The sequence below is a fragment of the Aspergillus pseudodeflectus genome (assembly GCF_044049435.1).
Source record: "Aspergillus pseudodeflectus strain CBS 756.74 chromosome Unknown BJX68scaffold_89, whole genome shotgun sequence".
Taxonomy (NCBI): Eukaryota; Fungi; Ascomycota; class Eurotiomycetes; order Eurotiales; family Aspergillaceae; genus Aspergillus; species Aspergillus pseudodeflectus.
This window is the reverse complement of record NW_027263865.1, coordinates 1-20050: the sequence shown is the minus strand read 5'-3', so window position 1 is coordinate 20050 and position 20050 is coordinate 1. Positions and strand designations below refer to the sequence as shown.

The 20050-nt window shown below is 51.7% G+C and overlaps 10 protein-coding genes across 10 annotated transcripts; 5 read left to right on the top strand and 5 right to left on the bottom strand.

Moving 5' to 3' along the window:
- Nucleotides 1–307: 307 nt before the first annotated feature.
- On the bottom strand, nt 308–1134 carry BJX68DRAFT_279911 (glutathione S-transferase; the record flags this gene model as incomplete). The annotated part of the gene is made up of 3 exons (XM_071048827.1): nt 308–681; nt 747–892; nt 998–1134. The coding sequence occupies 3 exons, from the start codon at nt 1132–1134 to the stop codon at nt 308–310; spliced, it is 657 nt and encodes a 218-aa protein (XP_070892816.1).
- An 852-nt stretch (nt 1135–1986) lies between these two features.
- BJX68DRAFT_259370 (zinc-binding alcohol dehydrogenase family protein) lies at nt 1987–3018 on the bottom strand (the record flags this gene model as incomplete). Its single annotated transcript, XM_071043683.1, has 1 exon — nt 1987–3018. One exon carries the CDS (start codon nt 3016–3018, stop codon nt 1987–1989), a length of 1032 nt encoding a protein of 343 aa, XP_070892815.1.
- Nucleotides 3019–3655: 637 nt separating this feature from the next.
- BJX68DRAFT_249293 (amidase signature domain-containing protein) lies at nt 3656–6034 on the bottom strand. Its single transcript, XM_071042079.1, has 4 exons — nt 5682–6034; nt 4259–5636; nt 4125–4201; nt 3656–4069 (listed from the first exon to the last, which is right to left on the bottom strand). The coding sequence occupies exons 1-4, from the start codon at nt 5983–5985 to the stop codon at nt 3879–3881; spliced, it is 1950 nt and encodes a 649-aa protein (XP_070892814.1). The 5' UTR covers nt 5986–6034; the 3' UTR covers nt 3656–3878.
- A 1584-nt stretch (nt 6035–7618) lies between these two features.
- On the top strand, nt 7619–8434 carry BJX68DRAFT_259368 (oxygenase MpaB family protein; the record flags this gene model as incomplete). Its single annotated transcript, XM_071043682.1, has 1 exon — nt 7619–8434. The coding sequence occupies one exon, from the start codon at nt 7619–7621 to the stop codon at nt 8432–8434; it is 816 nt and encodes a 271-aa protein (XP_070892813.1).
- A 590-nt stretch (nt 8435–9024) lies between these two features.
- Nucleotides 9025–10172, top strand: BJX68DRAFT_272776 (aldo/keto reductase; the record flags this gene model as incomplete). The annotated part of the gene is made up of 4 exons (XM_071047274.1): nt 9025–9073; nt 9126–9164; nt 9215–9749; nt 9803–10172. 4 exons carry the CDS (start codon nt 9025–9027, stop codon nt 10170–10172), a joined length of 993 nt encoding a protein of 330 aa, XP_070892812.1.
- A 529-nt stretch (nt 10173–10701) lies between these two features.
- Nucleotides 10702–11228, top strand: BJX68DRAFT_249288 (uncharacterized protein; the record flags this gene model as incomplete). Its single annotated transcript, XM_071042078.1, has 1 exon — nt 10702–11228. A coding segment is annotated over exon 1 (337 nt), but the record flags the coding sequence as incomplete, so codon positions are not given.
- Nucleotides 11229–14206: 2978 nt separating this feature from the next.
- Nucleotides 14207–14637, top strand: BJX68DRAFT_249285 (uncharacterized protein). Its single transcript, XM_071042077.1, has 4 exons — nt 14207–14319; nt 14376–14397; nt 14472–14552; nt 14617–14637. Exons 1-3 carry the CDS (start codon nt 14228–14230, stop codon nt 14547–14549), a joined length of 192 nt encoding a protein of 63 aa, XP_070892810.1. The 5' UTR covers nt 14207–14227; the 3' UTR covers nt 14550–14552; nt 14617–14637.
- BJX68DRAFT_249283 (uncharacterized protein) lies at nt 14207–16365 on the top strand. The gene is made up of 4 exons (XM_071042076.1): nt 14207–14805; nt 14866–15146; nt 15222–15337; nt 15416–16365. The coding sequence occupies exons 1-4, from the start codon at nt 14751–14753 to the stop codon at nt 16149–16151; spliced, it is 1188 nt and encodes a 395-aa protein (XP_070892809.1). The 5' UTR covers nt 14207–14750; the 3' UTR covers nt 16152–16365.
- On the bottom strand, nt 16348–17793 carry BJX68DRAFT_249276 (uncharacterized protein). The gene has a single exon (XM_071042075.1). The coding sequence runs from the start codon at nt 17402–17404 to the stop codon at nt 16628–16630; it is 777 nt and encodes a 258-aa protein (XP_070892808.1). The 5' UTR covers nt 17405–17793; the 3' UTR covers nt 16348–16627.
- A 6-nt stretch (nt 17794–17799) lies between these two features.
- On the bottom strand, nt 17800–19984 carry BJX68DRAFT_249275 (metallophosphatase domain-containing protein). The gene has a single exon (XM_071042074.1). The coding sequence runs from the start codon at nt 19606–19608 to the stop codon at nt 18487–18489; it is 1122 nt and encodes a 373-aa protein (XP_070892807.1). The 5' UTR covers nt 19609–19984; the 3' UTR covers nt 17800–18486.
- Between the last annotated feature and the right edge of the window lie 66 nt (nt 19985–20050).

Genomic DNA, 20050 nt, shown 5'->3' with positions numbered 1-20050 from the left:
CCTACTGCGAAAAACGTTTAGACTATGTAAAAGATCAAGCGGTCTGCAAGACTGTCTATCATCTTAAGGTACCCCGTCCCCTGACGTGCTGCTATTGCTCAAGCACGAAAATCAAACTTTAGATCAATGGAGTGAGGCCAACCAGAAGGAGCAAAGTACAAGGGCTGCTGTATCACCTTCAATATGTATATATCCAAGCCGCAAGTGCGAAATTCGCTGCTGATCATACCCCATATTGGTTCATATTCTCCCTATCTAGCCTTCAATCCGTTCTTCTGTTCATCCAATTTACTGGGCCATATCCAGCTCAGTGCTTATCAGTATTCTCCTTCGCAAGCACAGCAGCCCTCTGCGTCCTACAAAACGCCCTAAACTCATCAGCCGTAAAGGGCGGCGTAGGCGTCGCCAACCCCTTCTGCACAGCCGGCCTTTGAACGATCTTCTCAACCCACTTCTTTGCATGCGGCCACTCGGCCAGGCCAATGTCCAACGCGTCGGCTCCCTGAAACACCCACGGAAAGGAAGCAATGTCGGCAATCGTGTACTTGTCGCCGGCGAGGTAGGGAGATTCCTTGAGGCGGTACTCCAGGACACCTAAAAGGTTCTTGGTTTCGGCGAGGAACTTTTCGATTGCGTAGTCGGAGCGCACCGGGGCAAAAGCTGCGAAGGCGAGGGCTTGGCCTGCCTTTTGTTAGAACATATTCCTACCACAGCTGTCAAGACCTCGAATCGCACAGGTGACGTACCAGCCTTCGGACCCAGACCACCAATCTGCCACGAGATCCAGCTCAACTGCTCATAGTACTCAGAAGTACCTGGCGCGTAGCTGAATTTGCCCTCCGTATCGTACCACTGGGCCAAATAGAGGAGGATGGCGCCGCTGTCGAAGACGCTGCTGGCCATCGGTGATGGCGGGGATTTGCCCGTTGGGGTTGATTTTGAGGAACCACCTGGGTTTGTTAGAATGTCAGTTGAATATAGAGAGGGAATTATATACTCTTCCTTCTGTCTGCCGGATTGAATCGACAGATGCTCTAGCTTGTAGGGCAAACCCAGCTCTTCTAGGAGGATGGGCGGCTTGGCCCCATTCGGAGTGTTGTCTGTATAGAGAGTGATGTCGGAAGTAACGCTCATTTTGGGCTGAAGCTTTCTTGGCCAAACTATTGTAGATACTGATTGAAAAGCTGTCTGGGAGTAGTACAGTCACTTGTGCTGTTCTCTAGATTGCTTTTTGTTTGCTTCGACCTGGGTCGGGACGGGCTTATATACCCGTACATCTTACGTTGATCAAGGATTTGAAATCTACCAAGACATTGCTAAACAATATTATAAATCCAAGAACTCAATACACCTCCATTTGCAGGTCAGCTTGAGATCCCTGTCTGAATTCCTATCTATTCTTGATTTCTGGCTTGGTCGACCAGGACTGGGATGTTTCAGCCGCCGTCGGGGTTCGGGTTTCGGCCGCCCGTCTGGCCCCGGACTTAAGGGGAGAGAAGGGAACAAAGACAGACGGAGCTAGAACATGTTGAACGACGCGATGATTCCAAGACTATCTTGGCAATGATTGTGAATTATTGGTGTCGTTGAGACAAAACCTGAGCACTTGCCATGAGCTCATTTATTGCGACACCGCCGATTGGCTGCTCGGAGTTTTGGGAGCCGAGCCGCAGCCAATCGGAGTTTGACGTGCCACACTTAACTGCAAGAAGTATTATTATTATCATGATGCATCAAGATGGACGATCTCTTCAGGGCAACAGGGCCACAGGCCGGGTTAGATGAAGCAATAATGGTCAAGCCGAGGGCTTCAACTCAGCAAGAACAGACTCGATACATACTCTGAAAGTGCGAATAATGAAGACCTGGATGGTTACTTTAGTCTTAGCCACTGACAAGGGATTACTGTCTAAAGGGCCTGAGACACTAAGAAGAAGTGATCAAAAGGTACTAAATTGCAATTGACCTTGGTATGTAGCGTATAATCTAAAGCGTAACTACAAGTTTCTTTGCCGAAACCCCTGCCTTCAAATCATCCAGCCCCTTCTGAATAGCCTCAAGCCCATGCCCAACAACCTCGCCCAAAGGCTTGGCCTGGAACGTCCCAGCTTCGAGCGCATTGGGCAAAAATGCCTCGAATATAGCAGGCCCAACCTCATTGTCCTTCAGATCCCCTCCGAAAATAAACCTGGACGAGACGCCACCCGCCAGCTGACTCTTGGCCGGACTCGCCAGCGAAACAAACTTCTTACCTTCCACACGCGAGATGATTTCCGCACACGGACCGGCCGCACCATCGCCGATCGCCAGCGCGCCGGCGGATACCTTTTCGCTGAACGCGGCAACGATATCTTCGACGATTGTTGGGCTGCGGTAGTCCCACACCTGGCTGGCGCCGAGAGACTTGACGTACTCAAAGTTCTTGGGCGAGGCGGTCGTGAATACTACGTAGCCAGCTGCAACGGCTAGCTGGATTGCATTACTTCCGACACTCGATGAGCCGGCCCAGATGAGGAGCGTCTCGCCGCTTGGTGGGGCTCGGGGCTGGGTTGGGAGCTGCAGGGCGAGGTGATCTTTTTGGAAGAGGCCGCAGGCTGCTGTGCTGATTCCCAGCGGGATGACGGAGGCATCTTCGAATGAGAGAGTGGAAGGAATGTGAGAGACGAGTTGAGGCTGGAGAACGACATATTCCTGGAAGGCTCCTTCATGAGGGGTGTTGTTCTTGAGTTCGCTAGCTAGGCCGACAACGCGGTCGCCAATCTTGAACCGTGATGCAGCACTCGCACCCACTTCGACAACCTCGCCAGCGACGTCTGTGCCGAGGATGGCAGGGTAGGTGGTCCAGGCAAATAGATCAGCGCCCATAAACTGGCGCGCGAAGTCAACTAGGTTCAGGGCGATGGCGCGGTTCCGGATAACAATCTCGTTGCCACCAGGTGGAGTACACGGCGCTTCTTTGACTTCAAGAGGGTAGGCCTTTTCTGCTGTGAGCCAGGCGGCGCGGTTGGTGGGGGCCATTTTGTGCAGAGGAGAATGAACGAAGTGAACGCGGAGAGAGAGCGTCTGAAGAAGCACTATGAAGAATAATGGCACTGAGAACGGATATTTGACGGGGGATGTGATAGATTCCTCACCCGTAGCAAGACGGCCGTCTTATACATGTGCGAAACGCCTGCAGGCTGTCGGACTTAACCCTCCACCCGTCGTGATTTGCTCCCGCACGAGACGGAATTCGGAGTTGGAACTCCGACCCGAATCAACGCTCATTATTCCGTAGAGGGCGATCATGGCGCCGTTAGTCGTCCAGCCTTAATCCCGTCTGTTGTCCAGTCTGCAGGTTGGTTGGCTCGACGTGAAGCGTCCTTGCTCCGACGGATTCTGTCGCAGCCTTGTGCCGCTTTCAGAAACCGCGACAAATACCTGTCATTATCTGCCCATGGAAATGATTCCACCAACACTACTATAAACAAACCATGGACAATTTGTGCGTGTAGCTATATTACGATGGTCTGAAGAGGACATCCGCAATAAGCAAGCCTGTCTATATATATATCTAGAGGATTCTTCCAAGGGTTCCAGAACGCGAGCGCCCTTCCTTCTCTGCTGCATGTACTTGGGGAGACCTTTATTGGAACTTCAATTCAATTTATTCCTTCGGGAATTCTATAGGACGTCCAAACATGGGCCACGGACCATGGTAGTCTAGAGAAGAACTGCAACAAATACGAGAAGAATGACTTTCTTGAACCATCACCAGAGCTTTATGGAAATGCCAATAATGTGATGTAGGTGACAACCACAACAAGGATTGGACTCTCTATATACATCAATGCTCCATCTTATATTTACAGTTTCTATCCAGCTCTTAGCCATCAACATCAGTAATACGTCGTCCCATCCCCATACATAGAAGACCCCGTCACTGGCTCCTTGACTATGCCCTCAGCGACCAAGTCATTGATCAGATTGAGTACCATGAGATCGCACCCGTGCGGCGCGATAATGTCTATGGCGACAGGGAGGTACTCTTGCTGGAGAGTGATGGTTGAGTTGTATGCTGCCTCGCCAACTAGTGGATGTTAGTAACCCTGTCTTCCGATGGAATGCTGGGGGAGGAGACGTACTGGGAACCACAATGTCAGGGACGCCAGCGAGGTTGCCAATTCTGGACGTTCCGAAGCCCATAGGAATACCGGGCATACTATTTATCCAAGTCAGTCACAGTCCAACTCATCCTCTTTGCAGGGTAGAAGCATACCTGCGATATGTATTTCGATAATTCGGATACGCCGCGGCCCCAACATACAGAATGAGACTATCCGAGCACGTCTCTGGATCCGCGACCTGCACCGTACTATTCCACCACGCAGTAAAGATCTCTTTCTTTTCGAGTTCAGCGTCCAGCTGCGAATCTGGGTACCCAGTCCCCCAAGTCCAGCGAGAGAGCGGGACGGGGTTGATGAATGGTCGTCGACCGGCGTTTGCGGCAGCGTAGTCTGCAATTAGCGGTTCGCCGATCAGAGGGTACTGTTGCTTTGTGATGAGGATGGGGTATGTGAGGTTTAGGAGGGTGTTGAGTGTTTCGTCGGCGGAGACGGTGGACGGCTTGGTGGATTCCCATAAGGCGTCGTAGTCGAGGGCTGAGATATTTGCCCCGCCGAGGAAGGAGGTAAGCTTGGCGAGAAAGTCGAGGACGATTGCGTTGGCTTCGGTCGAGGCGGTCTCGGGGAAGTCGATTGTCTTGATGGTCTTTGGGTATTTGGTATATGACTTCAAGCCGGCGCCCGCGTACATGACCTCGGACGCGGTTTGCAGGAGCTTCGCATCGCGAGTGAGAAAGCCCGCTGTATCCAGCGCAGGGGACATGGGCATGACCCCGTCAAGAGAAACGAGATCCCACGAGGGCCGATTGCCAAAGCACCCGTTCACCTGAGACGGGTTCCGGATCGAACCACCCGTGTCACTTCCCAGCGCAATATCAAGCCAGTGATAGGCACCAATCCCAGACCCCGGACCGGAAGAGGATGAGCTAGGATCCTGGTATCCGTCACCCCGCGCGTTGTAGGGCGAGTGATAGTCTACCCAGTCAGCGGTTGCAGTCTCGCCGTTCGCGAACTGGCTCGTCTTCATTTTCCCGACAATGATCGCGCCCGCGTCGATGAGGGATTGCACAGCGGGGCCCGTGGCGTCTGCTGCTGGGTAGAGGTCATAGTATGCGCGATTTCCGCAGCCGGTCTTGACACCTTTGATGTCGTAGATGTCTTTCACGCCTAGGCGGACACCGGCGAGGGGCTTTTTGTCTGTCTTGGTGTAGTACAGTCGCGAGGGAACACCGATGGTTACGGAGGTGACACCTTGTATAGCAGCTGAGAGAGGAGCGTACGAGCCGTCACCTGACGAAATCAAGCCATCTGTGAAAGAGCCCATGACGTCAGAGTAGAGGAGGTATGCTTCAAACACGTCTCCGGTAACTGGGTTCATGAAGTACGGGCCTGGCGGAAGGTCCTTAGACGAGGGTACTGCATTCCTCCCGCCGTACGCCGCGGCAAAGCCCAGCCAGGAGTTTTTCCAGACAGACGGAATAGAAAGCGCGTGGCTCGGTCCACGATGTGTCCCATTGTACGTGACATAGATATCTGCTCGGGTTAGGCCGATCCAAAGCTGTCTCTAGACGAACTTACTCTCAAGAAACCCAGTGCTGAAAACATCATCCAGCTCCTCGTAGAGATTGACGAGATCCTTAATCGCCGCCGTGGTCAGCCGCTTCTGGTCGCTTCTTATAACCGTGAGCGGAACGAGATCCGTTTCGCGACTAAAGCGACCAAACGGAAGCTTCAGGGTTGTGACGGCAGTAGGCGGCACATAGTAAGTACTACCCTCAAGGGCAATAGTTTGCCCCTTATTTGTGACTGAGGAGGCAATTGCTGCGGAAAGCAGCGACAGGGCCGCTGTCAGGCTGAATCTAGTCCGGGATGCAGAAACCATTGCTTCGCCCTCCCCTGTCTGTTCAATTGCAGCTGTCACCTTCGGGTAACGGCGGATGCGTCGACTGTGTTTATAGGAGGTCGGATCATCTTATCATCTTATCGGAGATGCTGCACTAGGCTGCTAAGTTAAATGACCAAGTGGATACAGGTGGAGAAAGATAAGCAGGGGCATTACTACTCCGAATCAAAGGCGTTGAGTAAGTTGGAGTAAATAAAGGGGTCATTTTTGTTGGGGTCAGTATTAGGTATTCAAATTGTTAAGGAAAAGACATCCGACGGATCCCGCTGTAAATATCCACCACCTTATCTATCGATATTAGACAAGTTCGGAGATCGCCTCTAGGTCTTCTGCTCGGGGGATGTAGGAACCTGACCTCGGACTCGAGGCAGCACTAAAAAGCTTACTGTAGGCTTAGGGCATCACCCTCATACCCGGATCACATCGTCTACTCCAATAGCCTCCTCCGTGTATTCAAAGACGTGTCTCACTGGAGTTAATTTGGCCTCTCCTAACAGGCGACTGGCACTATCGATGCTAGCCATAGACCGTATTAGTTGTCAAAGTGACCGGAGATATTTAAACTCGGCTAGTACGACTTAATCCATGCGTGCGCTCTGACAGTCGCCGGGACCCCCAGTACAACAACTGATTGATAAGTCGTTTACTTGACGCTCGCCAATGTGAAGGTTGTCTTGCTGAGACTTTGTTGTGAAACTGTGATAACTGGAGTTGTTACTTGCGGGAATCTACTTGCTCTTCTAGTTTGTTCTTTACCAATCTTGCTAGGTACCGAGATTCCATGCCTCACGATATATATCATGAGGCACCATGATTCCACTGGCCTCTCCGCTGACGCTGATAGATGGCATCGAACAACCCGAGTTGAGCTGACGGCCTGACCAAATAATGTCAGGACAACTGGATGGCTTAGTTCATGCAGCCCTATTACAAACCTGACGGTTCGGGTCATCCGAAAAGCGGACATTGTCTCTTCCAAGGTGGGTATGTATACGAGGCTCTCCGGTTCCTCACTGTGCCTAGAGCATATTTGGGAATACTTTTCGCTGCGTTGTTGATCTACATGGCAGTGTCTGTGCTACGTGTTCTATAAAGTCTCATGCGGGGGGACAGCGCAGCCGAAGACTTAACATTTATGACGGTAAAGGTATAGGCCCAAGAATCCCCAGAAACCTATGCTTCTATCATTATTCGAACCATGGTCAATGAGTACTGTATTCAGAACCATAATGCGCCGGCCGCATATGCGTCCCACACCTCCGGCTCGTCGGGGGAACGGACAACGCAGCCCCCGATGAACCGTCGGAGGATTCACCACCCACCGGATATTTAACCGCCTGCAGATCAGACAGGTTTGTCAAATTGACGTTTTTGAACCGTGTCATAGGACAGCTCGTGTTGTCTGTGCTCATATTTTGCCGCATGAGTCATGGTCAGTACTTAGGATCCCTGCGGAACGTGGCCTGTGAGTACACCAGTACCCTACCTTTCTACTTACCTACCACATATCCCACACACACAATATGTCAACAACAACAACAACAACAGCCACGAAATCCTCACCACAACCATGACCGTACCCCTCGAAAAGAAACCCAACCCCTCAGACTACATGTACCCACCCATCGCCGAACCACTCCTCCTCCGCTCAATAATAAGCCAAGACATCTACCTCCTCGGCGCCCTCTTCACAATCCTCTGCCAATTCGCACACCCAGCACTCGCAAAGGGCAGCTACAAACACTCCCAATTTGCCTACCGCTTCCAGCAGCGTCTTCAGAAAACGGGGCGTTTCCTCAACGTCGCAGTAAACGGGACGGACGAGGAGAAGCGCGCGATATTTGGCGTCGTGCACAAGTACCATAGCCGCGTGAAGGGGGATGGGTATAGCGCCGATGATCCAGAGTTACACAAATGGACCGCGGCGACACTTTTCGTGGCGACTGTGCGTGTGCGCGAGACGTTCTTTGGCAAGATGAGTTGGGACGAGATGGAGGGGTTATTCCGTGAGTGCGCCATCTTCGGCACGTCGTTGCGCATGCCGCCAGAAATGTGGCCTGAGACGCTGGATGAGTTCTGGGCGTACTGGGACTACAATGTTGCAACGCTGACGATTACGGATGAGGCGCGGAGTCTTGTGCATGGGATATTGTGTCCACCCATGGCGCTGCCGATGAGCATGGCGTGGGCTGTCCCCGTCGTCCGGACAGTTACGATGAATTGGTTACCGGAGAGACTCGCTAGGGAATATAATGTGCAACCTGGGTTGGCGACCCGGGCAGCGTTTGTTGGGATTGTGTCATGGGTCAGAGCTGTTTATCCGTGGGCGCCGGCGGGGCTGAAGGGGCGCTTGTCGAGGGAGAATATGGAGGATGTCAGGAAGGGTGTTACAAGGATCAAGGAGATGGGGCATTGGGGGAGTAAGTGATTATTGTTTATTTTTGGGATTGTGTATATCGAATGTTCTTATACCTTGGCTGGTTGATTGAGCGTTTGGGACGGCGTCGAGAATTAGCTAGTACTGTTATATGCTTCTGACATCCAATACATTATGATCTCCCGCAAAAAGTCTCCCTTCGGGTTGGATTACGATGACTCGTGTATCTGAATAAAACTGGCTCATCCAAATATAAAGATTCCTAGCGCAGCACTAGAGAGCCTCTGATCTGAAACCTCCCTTGCAAACTCCTCAAGACAGTGGACAGCTAACCCAACATAACGGCTTGCGGCGAACAATAACACCTCCAGATGAAGGAGATGATGAGTGTAGTTGGACTTGATGGCGCTGACAAACTCTTCGAATAGCCAGCCAGCGCAGCGTGTACATAGCAATAATGATTTGAGCAATGTAAACTGCACGGGGAGGCCACGGATTATTAATTATAGACGACACTTGGAGCGGGGCCTGTGGGGAGCAAATGCGGAGGTCAAGAACTGCCCCCGACGGTTTTTCTGTCCCACCGCGGGGTTCTTTTCTCCAACTTCCTACCATCATCCATCCTCCTCGCTGATTACAAAATGTCGTCTACACGCGAAGTCTGCTCAAAGTCTTTCCCACTAAACAATGGTATAGCCTCCAAGCGCAGCCGGTAAATGCAGGAGATTGACTAACAATCCAGGCACGCACCTCCCCGCCGTCGGACTAGGCACATGGCAAGGTACGTGAATGAAACAGAACGGAAAGAACACCTCCAGCTCATACAGCCAGGCTCCGGCTCCCAGGTCGACAACGACAGGCTCCGCGACTCAATCATCCATGCCCTGCGCAGCGGCTACCGCCTCATCGATACGGCACAATACTACTTTGTCGAGGATGTTGTCGGTGAAGCGGTGCGGGCATCGGGAATCCCCCGCTCAGAAATCACCGTCATCACCAAGTTCTGGAGCGACTGGCACCACGACCCGGCTGCTGCGCTTGAAAAGTCGCTCGATGCGCTGGGGCTAGAGTACATTGATATTTTCCTCATGCATTGGCCGTGCGGGAGTACACCCGACAATAAAGGTGTGTTGCGTATCGACGAGTCTCCGACGTTTGTGGAGACGTGGAAGAAGATGGAGGCGTGTGTCGGAGAGCGATGTCGCGCGATCGGAGTCAGCAATTTTACGCAGAAGACGCTTGATACGCTGTTGGCTGAGGCGACGATCGTTCCTGTCGTGAATCAGGTCGAGTTACATGCATTTAACCCGAATCATCGTCTAGTGCCTTACTGCCAGGAGAAGGGGATTCACGTCATGAGCTGGAGGTAGATACACCCTTCGAAGAACATTGACTCAGTCACAAGTCTAACTGCCGCAGTACAATGGGCGGAGGCGCCGAGCACAGCAGTCGACTAGGCCAAATCCTCACCCATCCCGTCTTCCAGGAGATAGCCGAACGGCATGGCTGCTCGACCGGGGTCGTATCGCTGTCGTGGGCGGTGCAGCGGGGTATAACTGTCATCCCCAAAAGCAGCTCGCTTGATCGGCTTGACGAAAATATCAGGCTGGTTACCCTGGATGATACTGCCATGGGCGTGCTGGATAATGCGCACCGGACTATCGCCCAGGAGCGCATTGCAGACAATATTAGGGCGATGAAGCGCGTGGTCGATGGGAAGGAAACTCTACTTGGATGGACGGCGCAGGATTTCGGATGGGAGGATGTGGAGGGGAATTGGTTGACGTAGAATCTACATCTTCCCCAGATGGTCGAGTTAGTATAGCCAGCACGCTCGTGTCTAGTTGGGGAAGGCGCCACGGGTGCAGGTGCACGGCTTGGGTTGTTGTGATTTCATTCGCCTCACCGACCTCTTGAACAGCCATCAACCCCATCTATATCATCAATATTCCTATACAACAACACATATTGTATCCTGTCCATTCTTTCTATCGCTCAGCATAATCCTCGGCGCGGCCCATCCGGTGTAAGGCTGGTGTATATCAAGAGCCGATATCCGACTGTCGCAATATGGAAACAACGAACGTCGAGACATCGGTGGCTGTTTCAAAGCTAATCGGCCAGCTTCAAGGGACCCTCGTCGCATGCTTGCTTCTAGGTTCGTGATCAGCTCGAGTCTGGTGATTCTAGCGCTGAAGGAATCCCAACGAACAGAATACGAACACGAGGCGCTCCGACAACTGACTCATGCTCTAAACAACATAAACATCGACGCGCCACTCTTGCCCCCGGGCTCGTATTCCCACCGCCTCCACGATGAGCGATCAGCGATGAGCCTCACAGAGCTTCCACCAGAGATAATTCTAGAAGTAGGATCCCATCTGGACCTATGTTCTCTGAATGCGCTCGTCCAAGCGGGGAAATCCTTTGCCCAAATACTCACACCGCAGCTATACGATGCCGGTCTCAGATTGACCCCCGATATCGACGAGTGGCTCCAACAGAGGGTGATGAAACCACGAGGCGTGTTCACTCGCCGGATGCAGGACTGTGTGCATACCTGGTCCTCCCCATGGCTCATGAGCTACTTTCTTCCAAAACACCACCATGCCTACGTGGCCTTGCTCATCTCACCTATAGCCAATGCGCTTGCAATCCTGCCACTGACGCATGTGCTGGCAATGACCGGGAATGTGACCATCTTGAGTTCAATTGTCGTCTCCACTGAGGATCCTGACCCGCGGGACGAATCCGGATGGACCCCATTGCAATACGCAGCGACGTATGGACATGCCGAGGCTGTATCACGCCTGCTCGATGCAGGTGCAAATGTTCTCTCAGAGGCTTCAGGCGGGGTGTCAACAGTATATGCCGCCTCCTTTTGTTCAGGCACGCCCAACGCGCTTTCCCTAGTCATAGAGGCCACACGCAAGGCTGGAGGTGAGGTGATGAAACCAAATGAATTTGGCGACACCCCGCTTCACCTTGCAGCATTGGTCGGAAACAAGCTGACCACAATGTGCCTGATCAGCGAAGGCGCCGAGCCACTGGAGACAAACAGGGATGGGGATGTTGCCACGGCAGCAGCAATGATTTGCGGCCACGACGAGATAGCGCTGCTCTTGATTGAGCGGATGGTCGGCGCCGGCGGGAATATCTCATTGCAGAATGGTAATGGATGGACGCTTCTACACCATGCAGCGAGGCATTCAAGTGAGGCCGTTGTTTGTTCCCTCCTCGAGGCTGGTGCCGACATGTCCCTCGCCGATGGCGATGGTAAAACGCCGCTAGACATTGCCTTGGAGCGCCATCAGAACGACAAAATAATCGATCTCCTCCTCGAGCGCAGCAGACACACAGCGATTCCAAGCCATACCAGGGCACGCATGTTTGAGGATGTCATAAGAGGGGGCAATACGCACCGCGCACAAACGTTGCTACGCAAGTGTCCACCACCATGGCCGCAAGCCCACATCAACTCTCTTCTATGGAAGTGCGCAGGCCAAGTGGCGAATTATGAGAAGCAGCAGTTCAATCTGGTGGTGGACCTGGCCCACTCAGGAACCTCCGCGCTACACTTCACGAATGAAGGAGGGTGGTCCGCGCTACACTACTTGTGTTCAGCTCAACCGGCAAATTCAGCAAGCGCCAGGGAGATGATCCAGTTGCTGATTGGTGAGGGGATGCGCCTGGATGGCAGGAATCATGCGGGCCTCACCCCAATGCATCGTGCGATCTATACCAAGAACCTAGTACCGATCCAACTTCTACTTCGGGGATACTGCACCAGGCAGGGCAGAGTCAGCATTCCGGACTTCAAAGCTGCTATTGACTGCCTGATGAAATTGGATGTGGGCATTTCTAGTCTGGTGATGGACAGTAATGGGTTCACGGCAATAGATCGAGCAGTGATGGAGTTTAAAGATAAACAATTCCGGGCCGTATTCGGCATGCTACTTGGGTGGCCTGGCGTTAAATGAGAGACTCGCGTGTATAACAGCTTTATATAATAGGTCTGACAAGTGACATCTCCCTCTGAACCCCCAGAACAGTACTTGCAGACGTGCCAGAGTGCTGACGACACTGGTGCAATCTACCCACAATGACATCAATAGCACGTTTCCGCAGCCAGTTATCAGTCCATTGAGGAGCAATTGAGCTTGACACTTGCCACCAGCGATAATTGCCGTGACATCAACCAAATAAATTTATAGAAAGCGCGGTGTTAAACTAGGGGTTGCACTCAGATTGTTCGTTGACATCGTGTTATGGGCAAGAAAAAGGAACGAAACTGGCAAAGTACAGAACGCATTGATATCCAGTAGACTACGTTCAAAGAACAGGCAAGTTTCTAACAGGGCGGGTATGATGTGATAAATGTGTATTAAGCTATATACTGAATACCACGTTCTTAGTACTATGATTATGGTTAGTGCCTATACCCCTTGTACAACTGACCAATTTGATGTACGTTTAGACACTCGTACCACACCTACCGTTGCTGAGCATTGCAGGGATCACGGTGCAGCAACGAGGCTCGCTCCTGCTATGTTCAGCAATTCGTCGTTCTTGCAGTTTTATGTTGGAAACGGTACGGTAATCAATGACAGAATGTCGTGGCTAAATGTGTAGTTATTCCTCGGGTCGATGACCGAGCAAGATAGTCGAATTGAACCTTGTCGTCACGTTGGATTTCCACTTATGGACCTTGTTGGTCAATCACATCGAGAGAGACTCTCCGGGTCGCTCGGTACCCGAGCAGCCAATGACGGACGGAAGCCTTGCGCACGGCCAACGATCAAAGGGCAAATCTCGTCCAAGGGAGATTGTTGCCTGCCGCCACATGGTAAAATTCAGTCGCAGATAGCTGCTGTTCAGAGTGAGGAAGCGGGAGTCTTTTAGAAGCAAACTTTGATTTTCACTGCCCGTTCTAATTGAGGCCTTAGGCTAAAAATTGCGTGGCTGTCAAGAATTGAGGTGATGGCGGATAGATGGACGCTTTAGAAGGAATTGCCTAAACTGTATAATATCCACATATTAAGTATTTTAGGCCAGTTTAGAAGGTTTGCCATCAAGTCCACAACGTTGTTGGGTAACTAGTCCGACAATTTTTGTTACATAAGCTTTTTCCAGCTCCCTCGACGTCTTATGCCAAGCCGCGCATATTTTTAGACAGCCTATTACAGGACAGCGTCGCTCAACGCTCAAGAGCAGAGTGAGCCTGCAGGATTTCCGTCTCTTCTCGATACCCCAATTTAGTTTCGGCAGCACTTGATGCCCAGTGTGTGGACATTAATGACCATTCAAGTATTAAGTACCTGGCCCAGGAGAAAGGTGGTTTAGGTAGCTGTTAGTCTTTCCGCTTCGCATAGCTCTTCTACACCCTAGACGACTCTACATAGTGGCTCGGATCCAGAATGAAAGATACCAAATATCAGGTTTTGAGCCTGGCTCTAAGGGACATCTTTATAATACGTTGGGAGAGACAAGGCCATGATCGACACAGGGCTTGGCACTCTAGGAGGCATATGTGCTGTGGGATCGGGGAAGAGCTCTCTCTTACCGGAAACGGAAAATAGTACCGATTAAAGGGACTGCCAGCCGTTCAAGAGCCTAGTCGTGACCCAGACGTTCCAGATCTCTTGTGCACAGCCATGTTCGTCAGATAAACTAGACCCCATTCTGGTAGCCCGTTTCGCCTCCATCTCACCATATTAGTTAATTGGGTTTAGCTGCTGACTCAGGCCGGGCCTAGACTGACACTCCAACGACGCTGAGTGATCATTTAACCCTCTCCCAATCCCCATCTCGAATGCTTTCTCGAGGATCTGAAGGTATCGATAAATGACCCCGCAGGTGCCGAATTCCTGTAGCCTATGCGCTCTGAAGAAAAGGAAATGTGACAGAGCATATCCCATCTGTTCAAGGTGTTCTCAGTAGGCGCTCCACTTCCCCCTTTAAAATGGGGACTTTTCGATTGTAACAAAAACAGGTCAAAACGCGAGAAAGAATGTGTATATCAAAGCCCATTGGATAAAAGAGTGATTAAGTATCTTTCTGTTCGAGGCTCTGACCTGGGACCTCTCAGGTCCACTGGTGCCTGCGAAAGATGCAGAGCCAGAAAGCGCGCCTGCGACAGAGAACATCCTGCATGTTCTCACTGTAAAAGGTGTGCGGGCCTCTCGGACCTGTTGGCTGTTCTCTGACTAGAAGTTAACCTTAGATTTCGTTAGGCTTGGTATTTCCTTTCGAATATAAGAAGCCAGCCGCGGGGCCACTTACCTATGGTCTCATCACGCAAGCACACGAGCCTCTACTTGAGCGAAGGCTGCTATCCTCGTCGCAAGGGATACACAATCTACGACCCATGCCACAGTATCCGATACCTGCGCGCAATCATTTCCCACTGCTAATCCATCACTGTAAGTTCCCCAATAACCTTTTCGCAATCTCCGGGACTTGTTCTGAAAGCGTGGTGGCAGACTGCGTGGCCTCCCTCCTACCAGAAACCCACCGATTACCCAATAGCCTCACGACACACCTCCATACGACGTGGATGATCCGCGCAATGGCGGATCCCTGCTTATTCCACGCAACGCTCTTTTGCGCCTCGGCACATCTTGACCTGCTGCAGGGTAAGCCACATAGCCGCACAACCGTCTTTCATCAGTCATGCGCCATGATGGCTCTCCGCGAGCGATTGAAGGGCGGAAAAATATGTTATGAGACGGCTGCTACAGGTCTTGCGTTGGTGTATTATAATGTAAGTTCCCCACTTTCGGACTTGGGTATTTTTATTACGGCTATTTGTGTTTTTCTTTTTAACATCCGAGCACAGATGACGGCATTTGACACGGAAACCGCCCTTATACACAAGCAAGGTATATTGCAAATGCTTATGATGAACAAGGATAGGGGACCAGACTTCATGGCCCTTGCGGGCTTGGCGAACCTGTGAGTATTTGAATCCCTCTCATAAAACACACATAAAGCTCCTTTATCCGTCAGGACTATACTGACTAGTACGGAAAGAATTCTCCTAGGCGTCGCAGTGGTGATGAACCAGCAACCGTCGAAAATTCTGGCAATTAGTGGTCGGACCGAGTCGTCCCTCTCGACGATTCATCTACTTGCGCGCCCATCAAACCTTCTGAGCGTGGGATTAATACGAAGCCGGAAGAGGAAGAGTGATATTCTTACAAAGACTAGCTTGGGTCAGCTGCAGAATGTCCTCGACTTTATTATCGCAGCAGAAAACAACCCATCTCTCGCGGACACACCCCGACAACAGGTTTCCTTGCACCTCATAAGGCAACCGGAGCCCGCACCGACAGCGCCAGACTTCGGCGCCCCATCCACTAATCTTACCACGTCCAAGGCTGCGCAAAACATCAACCAGTGCGTACATCTTGTATGCTCCATATTTTGGACCCTAGTGCCGCACGGATTACAACCTGGTGACCGGGAGGTTTCAGAATTATCACCATCATCATCATTCACGAGCGACACAGTTCGTAGTACCCACCTGTGCGCACTGTACGGCGTAATACAAGAGTTAGACCACATATCCTGGCAGAAGCACGCGCCAGAATTATATATCTGGATTTGCCTAACGGCTGCCGCAGCATGCGGCACTCCGTCGGCGCGAATACCCTTCATTGCGGCGGTAACGCCTATCGTGAGTGCCTCGGACTCGGCAGACCTCGTTCTCACCAGGGATAGTTGGCGGTATTTTGAGTGGTTGGCTGGGTTTGGTTGTCGAATTTGAGATGATCTTGATGTACATACTTCTTCCGTGATATACATCTGGCGGCCAGGAGTGGAAGTAGCCGGGCGTGTCGTTCCTTTATGTTTCTTTTGTACTGGGTCATTCAATTGCTTTCTTGGCTTTCAGGCATGCGGGAAGGTAGTAGTCGAATTGAAATTATAAACCAAAAAACTACCCTTAACAGCTATATAAACACGCTTAATTGATTCCACAACACTATCTAGGAGTGATCCTTTCCTTCCAAAAATACCAAAACTCAATGGCAAAGGAACTATTAGCGAATATTCTTTGGTCGGACACACACAGGTCTGCGCTGGACATGACCGCAGTATCAGTTACAACGTCCCCCAAATGTTCTCCTGTATCATTCATCAACATTGTCCAGAGATATAGATCAGATCGACCCTTGCTGACCAGTCAGTCAGTTGACTGGAGTTGCTATGCTAGGCAATATTCCTGATTGTTCCGGTTTTTGATCAAAAGAGTATACCATGTTTGCCGTATTTGGTTTTGTACAGGGTATCGATTCCCCTCAGCACCTGCTCAGTAACAGCCTTGTTGTATTTCTTCGCCCAGGCTTCAACCTGCCGTACCCGCACAGGATGCCCATTGTTTGCAATGACACACTGATGGAGGTAGGCTACAGCATCTGCCGCGTCATAGGACCGCTTTGTTGGTTTTGTCAACCGATCTGTCTTGCCACACAGTGCATACTCCCAAGGGACCGCGTATACGGTAAGCCCAGGTTCTGTGAAGAGCACAACACCCTGCTGGTGTGATGCATACATAAGGTCTTGCTCTAAGCTGCGGCCGAGGAACAGCGACATGGAGTTGTTGAACCAGTTTGCACCAAGCTGGGCCAGGGAATGCTGTTGTGCATATTTGGAGGCGTCCTTTAGGAGCCGGCTTTGCTCGTTTGAACCAAAGAAGTCGACGTCGCCGGTCGTGTGTCGGGAGCGGAGGTAGATGGTGTTAACCGCGCCTCCGGCAACGTAGATGGTAAGGTTGGTGCCCTGCTGACGGAGATAGTCGGCCATGTGGTGGAAGGCGTGGAGGAGCTGATCACGGTTGATCTCGAACGATTGAGCGACTATTGGACGACCACTGCCATCCCGTTGAGGAGTAGGAATCATCTGGAGTCCGCCTGCTGGAGCCGAGATTGACAAGGCTTGTGGTTTGCCTTTGCCTCGGCCCCTGGTTTTGGATTTTCGATCTTTGGGGCTGCTGGACGATTTGGAAGTACTGTTTCCCATGATGAAATACTAAGGAAGACTCGAGCGTCGCGAGCAAAGCGAGGAACTGTCAAGGTTATATACTGCCACCCCCGGGATGGCAGAAGAGCGATATGCCCTCCTTTCACGACCCGCTGTTTGAGTACGCGCTGATGGGATACGGTCCATCTTGCGCGTGTCTATGAAAACTGCTCTGGACGAATTGCGGGGCAGCAGCCATGATCATCGCAATGTCGGCGCTTAATGAGTCGTCAAAATGCAGTTGCGGTGTTGATGCTCACTGCAGATGGTGAGAGCCTTAAACCTAGAGCGGACTAGCGGCCAGCCTCCCTATTTTTGGGAGCTTATCTAACCTCTGGGCCCGTGCAGCGCAGCCCACGACCACGACTCCCTCCCCCGAAGCGCCAAACTCTGGACAAATTCCACACCTCCACCACCATCACGAAAGCCTCAAGTTTACCCTGCGAGCCAGCAAAGAATCCGACAAAAATGCGACTGGTTTCCATGCTCCTGAAACGTCTCCCCTGGCGGAGAGCGCCAGACCCTGCATATCCTGTCTTTCCCCCGCCTCCACCCGAAAAGCTGCTTGCCGATTCTGACCATTATCGCCTACGTCTCGGTCAGCGCGTCTGGCGAACCCCCAAAGGCGAAACAGAGGACACGCCACTTTACTCATTGTATAGACTTTACGAGAGGCTGGTATTGAATGACAACATTGGCCTGCGCAACGAACTCGAGTACTTCTTTTATGCAAAGTGGCCAGTTGCCTCGATCCCAGATCCGCGCGACTCCTCTGAATCGCGCTATGCTGTTCTTGCCGCGATCCCGGCATTGTTGGTTGAATCTTTCAATGAGAGAATCGGCCTGGGACTTCCACGAAAAGCAGATCCCATTGTGTCACGTGAAGAGTTGGAACAATATCAAAAGGAGGAGAAGATCTTCGAGGTGGTCCCGGAGTGGGCGAACCGAGTCGCGCGGCTCAAGAAGACTTTGGTGATTCCTCATGAGGACGCTGAAGTCTTAGAGTCCTTCGACGATGAACGAGCTAGCCCTCAGCTGGCAGCCAAGAATATCCTCCATTGGCAACCGCACATCCATTTCATTTAGAAGCTCGAGCGAGGCAGCAACGGTTCACGTTGCGTCCTTGGATCAAGGCTGAGATCCACAAGGATCGCGCCTTTATCCTCGCTTGACATTCCGCTCGGCGCAAAAGCAGCATTGACAACGAGCGTATGTGCTGGCTGTTCGATGTTTTGCTTCGCGGTGATCTTGGCCCAGAGAATCTTCACAATTTCAACCACGCCAAACCCCCCCCAGTGCATTTGCCGTTTGTCAGTGATGGCTTGCATACCGTCGTGCTCGATATTAGAAATGCCAAACGCGCCATGGATATGCCCACATATAACCATCTTTGGCCGCACCCTTCGTATCTCGCGCAAGAGATACCCATCTCCTTTGGCTTTTTGCTTTCCAGTCGGTCCGTTCTCGCCGTCATAGTCCCCATACAGCGCCGGGGGCCCGTGTACCACGAGGATATCGGTGTCTGCGGGTATTAGTCCAGTCCAGACGTCTCGAATTGCAGGGTACTGAAAGGCCCAGCGACCGAATTCGGGCGTCAATGGAGAACCATAGATCTTCACTTGGCGACGACGCGTTGAGTCACACCGTTCTTCAGCACTGTCAGCGGCAATGATCGGTTCAATTTCCAGTGTGACTGCTTCGTTTTGCAGATATCGGATTTCGCCCCAGTCTAGTCTCTTTCGTTTCAAGGCGCTGTTGTCCTCCCCGCGTGTAAGAAACTGATCGTCGCATGCTTCATCGAGAATGAGGTCATGGTTGCCTGCGACGACGACCTTGTGGGCATGTGGCTGAGCCGAGAGCCATTGAAGTTGAGCTTGCAACTCGTCAAAAGTGCCCCTGGCGGTTAGATCGCCAGCGTGAATAAGGATATCGCCAGGTGGCAGTGGGGGTCTCGTATTGTGGGTGTCTGAAATGCAGACCACGCGAATTGGGAAGAGGTCATTTTGGTCCGGTGGAAGAAGAATCGGGTCAACAGACGGTTTCCGCGGTGGTAATCGAGGAGACTCCCCGAGCAGGATATCGCCGAGCGGCTGCAAGACGCTACGCTGCAGCCATGATTGCGGGGTTGATTGGTTGTAGGGGGGAGGAAGAAGGTGGTTGTTCATGTTGGTGGGGCAGACAGAGATGGTTGTTGTTTGGTTCATCTCCACTGCTGAAGGCCTAGTTGCGCCCGGTTCGTTGTTCACGTGACATTAGGCCAGCCAAGGCAAAGATTGTGCCGTAAGAAAAATGTTGGCATGGGTGCCTCAGGCATTTGGCGGCCGTACCGAGTGGTCACGTGACTCACAGCCACCACGATGACGCCGCTCGGTCTTCCCACTAGATAGGAATACCAAGCGTTCCCATGCAGTCAGAAAATACGCGAGTCCAAAAGTGGGGAAACTGCATTATAATAAACTGTCGACCTTTAGTGACCGCTAGTATTCCGCTTCAACGCCGAACTTACTGTTAGTCAGCGCCCGCTCGGTCATTCCTTGTATCGTTTCTATTTCCTATTTTAGTTAGTTAGATTACCCCTATTTCTCTTGTATTTAGTGCAGTATCACTGCTAGATTCAATGAATCAAGACCTTCACATTTCCTCTGG

What these genes read in the sequence shown, in the direction of transcription:
- BJX68DRAFT_249293 (XM_071042079.1), bottom strand. Translation starts at nt 5,985, where the DNA reads ATGGTTTCTGCATCCCGGACTAGATTCAGCCTGACAGCGGCCCTGTCG. An exon ending in CAGCACTGGGTTTCTTGAGA is followed by an intron (nt 5,637 to 5,681) that starts GTAAGTTCGTCT and finishes TAACCCGAGCAG; the next exon opens with ATATCTATGTCACGTACAAT. An exon ending in CCCTGACATTGTGGTTCCCA is followed by an intron (nt 4,070 to 4,124) that starts GTACGTCTCCTC and finishes AACATCCACTAG; the next exon opens with TTGGCGAGGCAGCATACAAC.
- BJX68DRAFT_249285 (XM_071042077.1), top strand. Translation starts at nt 14,228, where the DNA reads ATGACCCCGCAGGTGCCGAATTCCTGTAGCCTATGCGCTCTGAAGAAA. An exon ending in ATCTGTTCAAGGTGTTCTCA is followed by an intron (nt 14,320 to 14,375) that starts GTAGGCGCTCCA and finishes TAACAAAAACAG; the next exon opens with GTCAAAACGCGAGAAAGAAT. An exon ending in CAAAACGCGAGAAAGAATGT is followed by an intron (nt 14,398 to 14,471) that starts GTATATCAAAGC and finishes GGGACCTCTCAG; the next exon opens with GTCCACTGGTGCCTGCGAAA.
- BJX68DRAFT_249283 (XM_071042076.1), top strand. Translation starts at nt 14,751, where the DNA reads ATGCCACAGTATCCGATACCTGCGCGCAATCATTTCCCACTGCTAATC. An exon ending in CCCACTGCTAATCCATCACT is followed by an intron (nt 14,806 to 14,865) that starts GTAAGTTCCCCA and finishes GCGTGGTGGCAG; the next exon opens with ACTGCGTGGCCTCCCTCCTA. An exon ending in TTGCGTTGGTGTATTATAAT is followed by an intron (nt 15,147 to 15,221) that starts GTAAGTTCCCCA and finishes ATCCGAGCACAG; the next exon opens with ATGACGGCATTTGACACGGA.
- BJX68DRAFT_249276 (XM_071042075.1), bottom strand. Translation starts at nt 17,404, where the DNA reads ATGGGAAACAGTACTTCCAAATCGTCCAGCAGCCCCAAAGATCGAAAA.
- BJX68DRAFT_249275 (XM_071042074.1), bottom strand. Translation starts at nt 19,608, where the DNA reads ATGAACCAAACAACAACCATCTCTGTCTGCCCCACCAACATGAACAAC.